At 44.6% G+C, this 10,595-nt stretch overlaps 1 protein-coding gene across 10 annotated transcripts in view; it reads right to left on the bottom strand.

Moving 5' to 3' along the window:
- Nucleotides 1-8,764, bottom strand: part of Birc6 (baculoviral IAP repeat containing 6) — a 186,133-nt gene extending 177,369 nt beyond the window's left edge. For 9 of the 10 annotated variants that reach the window (XM_055618178.1, XM_055618192.1, XM_055618201.1 and 6 more), the window contains exon 1: nt 8,356-8,757. In XM_055618178.1, the coding sequence (XP_055474153.1) occupies nt 8,356-8,686 (331 nt within the window). In that variant the 5' untranslated portion in view covers nt 8,687-8,757. Of the gene's footprint in view, nt 1-8,355 lie in introns of all 10 variants that reach the window. The other variant, XR_008721423.1, reaches the window with a different exon arrangement.
- Between the last annotated feature and the right edge of the window lie 1,831 nt (nt 8,765-10,595).

Here is a 10,595-nt window from a genome sequence, read left to right as displayed (position 1 = left end):
AAAAAATAGATGTTTATCAAAATATAAATAATGAAGTTACCACATTCATATTTCCATCTACATTTGAATGACATCTATCTTGTAGGCCTAAAAGTTAAGCTAGTAAACATTTTTTTTTAAATAATCAAGAGAAGCATGACAATACTAACGACTCAAAAGACACAAGAAAATAGGTATTCATTCACTCAGTATCTACTAGATGTTTGAGGCATTTAGGTTCTGACCACTTAATCTTCACAACCACCGAATTAAGATTCAGGAGATTCAAGTGGCTGAAATTCAAAACCCTGACAAATAAAGCTGTGTCTGAATATCCTCAAATAAACAGGTAAATAATCAATACAGAATATACTGTTAATGGGGGTGCTATTTCACTGAACAAGAGAAAAAAAATCACCAACACTAGAAGATACTTCCATAATTAACAATACAAGGCAAAAACTAGATGAACTGTGCAAGATAGTACAAAGTGGTAAATCAGGAAAATAGTTCAAATTTTCAGAGAAGTTTAGAAGTCTTAAAGAGAATGAAAAGGCCTTCGGCAAACAAACAAAAAAACCTGCTATTTACAAGGATTGCAACTGAAAGTGAGTTAAAATGAAGGGTACTTTTTGTGGTGTTTGTTGTTTTAGTACTTAATGGTAAGGGGTCTGTTCTAAGCCCTATATATAGGCACAAGAGCTTAAATCCTCACAATTAAAACCATCATTACCACCACCTTGCAAATGAAGGAATTGGAAAAGAAATGTTAAGTAATTTAGTCAAGGTTACAAAGTCACTTAGATGAAACACCTTACTCCCCATTACACTAAAAGTCCCTGAGTCAAAAATGAATAGTAAACAAAAATGATTTGGCCAAGTACTATATGTAATTTTAGCTTAGTTTTTGTGTTTCTTTTTTTTTTTGGTTTTGTTGTTGTTGTTGTTGTTGTTGAGACAGGGTTTCTCTGTGATATCTTGACTGTCCGGGACTCAATTTGTAGACCAGGCTGACCTTGAACTCAGAGATTCACCTGCCTCTGCCTCTGGAGTGCTGGAATTATAGGCATGCACCGCAGCGCGCGGCTTAGTTTTGGTTTTTAAAATCCAGTCATGGTCTTGGGGATCGCTCAGTAGTGAAGTACCTGTCCAGCATGGGCAAAGCCCTAGGTTCATGGGCTTATCCCCTGAGAGGAGAAGGGGGTAGGAGATACAAAGTCAGCAAATAAACACAAAAAAGAATGTCAACTGAGCAAATGAAATTATGTTAAACATCATGAATCATTGGAGAACTGCAAGTTAAAACAAAAGATGGATGCTGGGCATTCCCTTGATACCAGCACTAGGGAGCTAGAGACAGGCAGGTAGATCTGAGTTTGAAGCCAGTATCTCACAGCTGTTCCAGGCCAGCCAAAGATACACTGTATCCAAAAAGAATGAAGAAAAGAATAAAGAAAGAAAGGAGGGAAAAAAAAAAAAAAAAAGAACCCACCAAGACTGAGCAAGGCCTAATAGCACTTGTCAGGTAGAAGCATCATGACCTCGGAGTCTCTACACTAACAAGCTGAAGCCTCCTTAGGTAACATGAAACCCTTTCTTGAAAAAAGAAAAAGAAACCACCAAGATAGAGAGCCAGGATCAGAATGACCAAAATACAAAACAGTATACCATCACCAAAGGTGGGTCAGAATATAAATCATGAAAGTCATTCTTTGCGGCTGGGAATACAAATAACATAACCACTTGGGGAGAGAGTTGCCTGAAAAAGTCATACTTTCCCCATCCTATCCAGCATCAGCTCCTTAAGCTGACCCAAATGGACTAAAGACCCATGCACAGATCTTACACACAAAGCACGGATTTTTACCACAACTTCATTTGTAATACCCAAAACATGGAAGCTAGCAATATTCTGAAAATGAACAGAGAGACAAACTGACATTCAGACGATGAAATACCAGTAGATGCTAAAAAGAAATGAGCTATCGGCTAGCTGTGGCAGCACTTGAGCACGTGCGCGTGCACACACACTAAGATGATTAGTAAGTTCAAGGCCAGCCTGGGCTACAAAAACTCAAGTCTAAAAAAAGAAATGAGCTATCAAATTATGAAAAAGAGATGGAAGTAGCCCAATCTGGAAAGTCTATATACTGCATGAAGGCAACTATAACACTGTGAAAAAGAAATTCACGTGGTAGCAGTAAAAAGATCAATAGGAAGACCTGGAGGGGACAGGAGCTCCACAAGGAGAGCAACAGAACAAAATATCTCGGCTTAGTCGTCTTAGTTCTGCGACTGAAACTCCAACCAAGGACCATTCATGGAGATAACCTAGAACCCCTGATCAAATGTAGCCCTTGGTGGCTCAGTATCCAAGTGTGTTCCCTAGTAAGAGGAACAGGGACTGTCTCTGACATGAACTCAGTGGCTGCCTCTTTGATCACCTCTCCCTAAGTGGGGAACAGCCTTACCAGGCCACAAAGTAAGACAAGGCAGCCAGTCCTGATGAGACCTGATAGGCTAAAGTCAGATGGAAGGGTAGGAGGACCTCCCCTAACAGTGGACTGGGGGAGGAGCATGGAAGGAGATGAGGGAGGGAGGGGATCAGGAGGGAATGAAGGAAGGGGCTACAGCTGGGATACAAAGTGAATAAACTGTAATTAATATAAAAAAATAAAAATTTAATTAAAAAAATCAATAGGTACACAAGAGGGAAAAAAGGAAGGATAAGGCAGAGCAGAATACTTTAACACAGTGATTTATGATATTGTAACAGTAAGTACATGACATTATGTCTAACCCACAGATGGTCAACACCAAGAGTGACCTCTAACACAACCTAAAGATGTTTAGTGACTTAATTTCTTTAAAGTATTTTATTTGGGCTAGAAGTAGTGGCACATACCTTTAATCCCAGCACAGGGGAGGCAAAAGCAGGCAGATCTCTCTAAGTCTGAGGCCAGCATGGTCCACAAAGTTAGTTCCAGGCCAGTCAAAATGAAAGAGTAAGACACTGTCTCAAAAAAAAAAAAGAAAGAAAGAAAAAAAGGAAAAAAGAAAAAAAGCTGAAAAGGGGCTGGTACAATGGCTTAGCGGTCAGGAGTGCTTACTGCGCCGAAGAATACCCAAGTTCCTAGCACCCTCACTCATCAGGTTCACAAATGCCTGTAACTATAGTTTCAGGGACTAGAAAACCTATTACCTCCAAAGGCACCTGCACGCACATGGTACATATAAGTTCATACAGGTACACACAATATACAAAAATAAAGACTGTAATTTTATAAAACTAAAAAAACAGTATTTAAATATTCAAAACAACAGGAGTGAGCTGCCAACTTACTGAAATGAACATAAATAGGATAATATGTACTTGGGAGTTCATCTCTGACTAACAGAATCTCCAAATTAAGATATGCTCTAGGTCTTAAATCCTGAGTAAGGGAAGGGCATAGTAGACACACTTGTAACCCCAACACTGAAAAGCCTGGACTAGAGTAAGAGTCTGACACTAAACAAAACCAGACAAAAACCTGAGTGAGATTAAAATTAACCTACCTAGTTACCTGGAGGAAATTGGTGCATTCCAAGAAATAGTGAAAGTACTATAATAAAAAAAATTAGCTGGGCAGAGGTGGTGTATGCCACTGATATCAGCACTTGGGAGGCAGAGGTAGGCAGATCTCAGGGTCTGAAGCCACCCTGGGGTACAGAGTGAGGATAGCCAGGGCTATATGCAGAGAAACCCTGTCATGAAAACAACAGGAAAAAAAAAAAAAAAAAAAAAGGAAGAAAATTAAGTAAATCCACTTCACAAAACAAACTAGATATGGCTGAAGACTGGAGGAGAGCCACTGAATGTCAATAAATTATCAGACTCTCCAAAACCCAAACTTTTTATGAGTGTTTTGCCCACATGAATGTAAGTAACCACATGTGTCCACAGCCCACAGCACAAAAACTATATTTAAGTAGGGATCCCACCAGCTGGGATTTATACCTGGGTCCTCTGAGAGGCACCTGCTGTTAACTTCTGGACCATCTCTCCAGCCCCCAAAATAATACCTTAAAAAAAAAATAGATTCTACGTAGACCAAATAGATTCACTGTAGACCAAGCTGTATTGAAACTCACAGATGTATGTGTGTGTGTGTGTGTGTGTGTGTGTGTGTGTGTGTGTGTGTGTATGTATACACACTCTGCCTGAGTGCTGGGGTTAAAGGCACCATAATTATCTTCCCAAAATAACAACTTTTTTTTTTTTTTTGAGGAGGGGTTTCAAGACAGGATTCCTCTATGTAGCCCTGAAACTCACTCTGTAGACCAGGAAAATATTAGCAATTTGTGTGTGTGCGCACTCACGCACTCACACCCTCTCTCTCTCTTTGAGACAGGGCTTCTCTGTATAGCCCTGGTAGACCAGACTGGCCTCCAACTCACAGAGATCCACCTGCCTCTGCCTCCCAAGTGCTGGGATTAAAGGCGTGGGTCACCACTGCCCTGAAGATATTTACTCTTAAATACTCTAAAAGGAAACAAAATACTTGTCTAACCCTGTATATCCTGACAACTCTTTTTTTTTTTATTTATTTATTTATTATGTATACAACGTTCTATCTGCATATACAGCTGCATGACAGAAGAGGACACCAGATCTCATTATAGATGGCTGTGAGCCACCCCGCTGGGAATTGAACTTAGGACCTTTGGAAGAGCAGTCAGTGCTCTTAACCTCTGAGCCATCTCTCCAGCCCTCCTGACAACTCTTAATCTAATAAAAGTATATTTATAAGCACTTTATATCAAATACAGATTATTTATTTGAAAACATTGATCAAGAGACAGTTTAAAAATTATCACCACACTCAGGAGGTAGAGGGAAGGCAGGCAATCTCCAAGTTCTAAGCCACCCTGGTCTACAGAGTGACTTCCAGGATAGCCAGGGCTACACAGAAAGATCCTGTGTTGAAAAAAATAAAATAATAAAAATTATTACCAATTTAAACCCAAACTGAATAAATACATGTAAATCCTGCTCCAATTCTTTCATTTCTGATCTACACTAACAAGCTACCCTCAACTCTACAAACTGAATCCCAGTTTTACTACCATCACCCAATAAAATTCCATATGGTTACCCAACTGTTAATCCCCTCAGACAAAGATATCTTTCTCTAGTACAGAAAAGATGGTAGGTAGTTCATTTCCCTTGGATTAAAAAAAAGGAGCTACATTAGGGCCTTGGTCACTAACAGTACCTATTCGCTATTTCTTAGAACTGTTAGCCACAAAATACCTACATATTCCAGGTTACTCATGGAATACAGCATTCCTATCTCCATCATCTGAACAATTACATACAAATATCCTACAGCCTCTGCTAAGCATTATTCATAAGAAACTTTAGTTCTTGTAAACTTTAGTTCTCATATGTAAAATGTTTCAGAACTGATCTACTATTACTTCCAACTGTTTCCTATAGTCCTTTTCTGTTAGCCCTAATCTTACCTATGAATATTTTTATCTGTGTGTGTATGTGAGAGAGAGAGAAAGAACGAATACACTCATGCCACCATACATGTGGAGGTCAGAGGACAACTTTCAGGCGTTGGTCCCATTGTTCTGTGTGTGCTCCAGGGATTGAATTTATGCTCTCAGGCTTGTTGGTATGTGCTCTTATCTGTTGACACATTCTGTCTGCCAGATTATTGTTTGTTGTTTTAGTATATATCCCCTGTACACACTGACGGGTTTGACATTTTCATATATGTAATGTGTATCATGTGCTTCTACCCTGACTATATTTTATTTGATTGGTTTACTCTAGATCACTGGTTCTCAATCTTCCTAATCCTGAAAGAGATGGAAGAGAGGCTATATTCAGGTACCCTCAGACAGAATTATAGGCAGCTCTAAGTTGCCAGGTACTGGGAACCTAACTCAGATCCTCTGGAAAAGCAGCAAGTACTCTTAACCACTAAGCCATCTCTCTCCAGCCCCATCTACATTTTTTTTTCAAATTTATTTTTCATGTGCATTGGTGTTTTGATTACATGTCTGTGTAAGGGTGCCAGATCTCCTGGAACTGGAATTACAGATAGTCGTGAGCTGCCATGTGGGTGCTGGGACTTGAACTCTGGAAGAGCAGCCATGCTTTTAACTGCTGAGCTAAGGTGAGTATTCCCTGTGTACGGCAGGTAAATATAAAACCGCTCTAAAAAACAAACCCTGACACACATTATCTTGGAAAGTGGCCACCAGACACAAATATATCCCAATTAAACTGTCTAAAACATCTGTACTTCAGTTAAAACTTTTCGTAGAAATCCTAACACCTGGGCTGGAGAAAAGGCTCATCCTTTAAGTGAGCCTTTTCCAGAGGACCAGAGCTCCAGTCTCAACACCCAAGTCAAGAAATTCACAAGGCTCTGTACAGCTCCAGGGGACCCATAACCTCTTTTACCTCTATGTCTGCACACTCATGACAAACACTCAAACAGACCATATACATAAATAAAAATAAAATAAAGAAAAGGAAATCCAAGCCTGTACTGATGGCTCACTCCATTTATCCTAGCACTCTGGAGACAGATTCAGATGGATTTCAAGTTTGAGGCCAGCCAGCTCTACATAGTGATTTCCTGTTTAAAGCAAACAAAACAAAGGAACCAACCAATAAAAGAAAAAAATACCCTAATCCTAAATTAGAAATTGTGAAAATATTAGATAATCGGTTAAAAGTATAGTCATGTATGAAAGTAATAAAATCAAATTTAAGGTAGTATTTATGAGAAAAGGAGAAAAATGGGTCAGTAAAACACAGCTCAGGAGCCAGGGTAAACGTTTATATTTGCAATGTCTTATTTCTTATGCCAAGTTGGGGAATACATGACCATTTGTATTAAGTCCTTTCTGTATTTAAACTATTTTAAATGAGATTTTTTTAAGAGGCAACTGTGAACATCTCACTCTCAGACACAGTAATAACCTGTCATGTCCAAGGTGCAGTAAGTAAGCATTGCTACATTGGGGCCATCTGTCTTGTCATTTACCTAAGGCAAGAAAAGGGAAATTTACGAGCCTACCATCTGAAACTTTCTCTTAGACATCTCTTAAATATATTACAGGTTTACATGTTGTAACTATACATAGCCAGTTCATACACAAGTCAACAAAAACTAACGTCTCTAATTTCACCTTTGTATTTCTCAATTACCATTTATCCTTATGCCTTACTCACACAGTAAGCTTATCCTTGTATGTCTGTGTAAAATAACACAAAGTGAATTGGTAGACCACATAAATAACTACTTCCATTTGGCTAAATGCACTTAGATACAATTTATCTCTGTGATTGAGTTTAAAACCCACTATTTCATGAACTTCTCCATTTTAACCTTTAACGTCAAAATTAAGGCACCATTTGTCCACAAATGGAATGTCATCTCAGCAAATAAATGAGCTAAGAAAATCTCTACACACTCCAGTCTGTCCACTGAATGAGCTTTGACCTGATGCATCCTGAAAGTCCTACTCCTCAATCAACGTTTTTCATCACCCAGAGAAGTGGTCTCCCTCCAAGGTGAGATTCAGACATCTTTCCAACTACCAATTTCTAGCTCTCTAGGGTAAAACAAGTGGAAAGAGCCTCAAGTTTCACCTGATCACAAGGGGCCTAGGCCTCTTGACACTGGAAGAGTGGGAACCTAGAGACCGGGAACCGGGAATAACCTTTGCACTCCGGGAGTCCCGCAAGTCCAACACGCAACAGTTCAGGCAGCTGGCCTTCCCCTCCAACTTCCCTCCCCGCCCCCACCACAGCCCACCTTCATCCGGACGCTCAGCTCTCGGAGGAACCCACACCTGCGGGACCTGAGAACAGCCGGCGAGCCGCTATTCCCCAGGAAAGGAAGGCGCGACAGCCAGCTCGGAAGCTTCCCGCCCCTTGCCTCCGGCCACCCACCTCTCCCGCCACGACCAAGTCTACTAGCCCTTTCCCTCTGGTCCATCTCGGAACTGGCCCAAAACATCATCCAGGAGCTCAACGAGGGCCCGACCCTCTCCGGCGCCGACCTCTGAGCCCCCCCCCCCCACCTCTCCCACAGGTCCAGGCCGGTCCAGACGCAAAAGGCCCGGAAAGCAGAAGACTCGCAGTGCACCCCACCAAACAGGGCTCTGGCCGCCAAACGCTGCTGCTTCCAGAGTCCGAAGGTCCTCGGCCATAGCTTCCGGGCCTCCGTGCCATCCCGGGCCCTCCCGCTCCCCGCTGCCGTGCGGTGGCCGAACCCCGGGACTGGGCGGCTTCCTCGCCCAGCTTCCCGACGACCGGACCCCGCCCGCGGCCGGCCCAGCCCCCGCCCGGCGTGCCCCGCTCACCGCTGAGCGCCGAGGCCTGAAGGGTGGCCCCGGACGTGCCGTCGATGACTTTGATGGTCCCGCGGCTGGTGACGGCCAGGATGGCGTTGAGCGCCGGGTGGTAGGAGAGGCTGTGCAGCCCGTCGGCGTCGCAGCGCATGCAGCCGTCCCGTAGCACCAGCCACTCGGAGACCCCGGCCGCCCCCGCCCCCGCCGCCGCCGCGGAGGAGCAGCTCGGGCCCGAGGCCTCCGCAGCCGCAGCCGCCATCTTCCGGCCTGCGCTCAGCACAATCACACTGGGAAGCGGCTCAGTGACAGTCCCGGGAGGTGCAGCACCACAGCCAGTCACCATCCGGGGCCAGGGGGCAAAGCGGAGCGCGTTAGCCGGAAGTGAAGTCAAGCGCCCGCACGCACGGGGAACGTCGGCTGCCGGGCCGGCCTGGCCGGGCGGGCTGCGAATTGGCGGGGGAGGGGAAAAAAGGCCGCACCAAAAGAGGGGCAGGAGCCCAGGGGGCGGAGCATGCGCGGGAGAGTCCGAAGGGTCGAGTGCCCGGGGAGGCTGACGCAGAACTGGAGAGGGAACAGAGAAGGCGGGGCAGGGGCGGGACCTGGGGATGTGAGCGTGCGCAGAAGGGCCCGCAGGGCCGGAGAGGCGGGCCTCACAGGAAGAAGGGGCGGGGCCGGGAACTCGGTGCGCGGAGCATGCGCGGTGCGGCTCGCGCGTGCCACGCACCGCTGCTTCGGCCAGCCCTGCGTCCTCAACGTCCCAATTTCTTCCTGCGTGCCCCTGGAGTGGCGGCGGCGGGAGTTCCGCCCGGCGCGTGGCAGGGAGGGTGGCGCCGGGCTCTGTGTATTTCCGCTAGACAGGCCTGGCCCCGCGCGACCAGTTTGGTACGCCCAAAAGCCCCTTCGTGACGAGGGCGGCTGAGTCTCCGGCGGTTCCCAGCGCGTGCGCGGAGGTTGGGGCCGCGGGTCCGGAAGCAGGCCTCGATCCGTGCACCCTCGAAGGAGCCTCAGGAAGCGATTTGGAACTGACTCTGATTTTTACGACGCCTGCGCTAGTTCCAAATCTTTTGTTAAACAGAAATGCACGCAAATGAGGTGCTGGAAACTTTACAGTTCAGCCTAGTGTACCTTACTGCATAGTCAACTTAGTAATCATCCGATTGAAACAGTTAGTCACTTGGAGTTAGAGTGTAACGGTACCTGGGTGTGATCCCCACATGCCTGGAATCCCAGTGTGAAGCTCTTCCCGGCCAATGGAATGCTGCAGATTTGAGGCAAGCCTGCGCTGAGTTTAGTGTGTTGCACTGTAACTCCAGCTCCAAGGGAGCTGACACCCTCTTATGTACTCTGTTGGCACATACCCTCACTCGAGTATTGACGAAAACACATAATTAGACAAGAGGCCAGGAAATCAAGGTCATCCTCTAATAAAGGGAGTTTGTGGTCAGTTTGAGCTACATTAAATCCTATCAGGAAAAAAAAAATTATGAGCCTACCTTCATTCATTCCTGAAGAGGAAATATTTGTGCATTATCTCGGTTCAATCATAACCCTCTTTGTTCATATACAAAGTTACTTGTTCTATACACTGCTTTTATTTCAAAAGCCTTATGTATATGAGTGTTTTGCCTATATATAATGTATCGCAGCACATGCATGACTAGTGCTTACAGAGGCCAGAAGAGGGCATCAGATCAGCCGGGAGTGAAGTTGTGAGCTGTCCAGGGGGTGCTGGGAACAGAAGCCAGGTCCTTGGCAAAAGCACCAAAAAGTTTTAACTTCTGGGCAATCTCCCCATCCCACTTGGTTTTGTTGTTGTTTTGTGACAATCTCATGTGACTCATCTGACCTTAAACTGGCCATGTAGCTTGAATGTCTCATCTCCTTGCCTCCACCGCTGGTATATCCCACCATACTCTGGTTCTGAGAATTTCTCACCCAAGTAAAATGTAAATGATAAATTTTCCTAACAGACTTGCTTTTATTACATGTAAGTAAAAGCAATGGAAACTCAGACTTGATGCCTTGTTCATGATCCTACCACCTATGAGCTATTGCTAGCAGAAGCTATGTTGGTTCTTTTCCAAAGGGTCTAACTCAAGAGTGAGGCCAGGAGTCCAGGCCAATAGGGGAAAGACAATGCAATCGGGCGCTTGTAGAGCCCAGTATATAGGTTTGACTGACCAATCAGGTTCCTCCTCACCATCTCCCAGCATGCCATAGGTTGTTCGCCTCTAAACAGACTCTCCACCATC

The sequence above is a fragment of the Psammomys obesus genome, unplaced genomic scaffold (assembly GCF_907164565.1).
Source record: "Psammomys obesus unplaced genomic scaffold, mPsaObe1.curated_primary_1811, whole genome shotgun sequence".
Classification (NCBI taxonomy): domain Eukaryota; kingdom Metazoa; phylum Chordata; class Mammalia; order Rodentia; family Muridae; genus Psammomys; species Psammomys obesus.
Note: the sequence above shows the minus strand (reverse complement) of the source record. Positions and strands in the feature narration are given on the sequence as shown.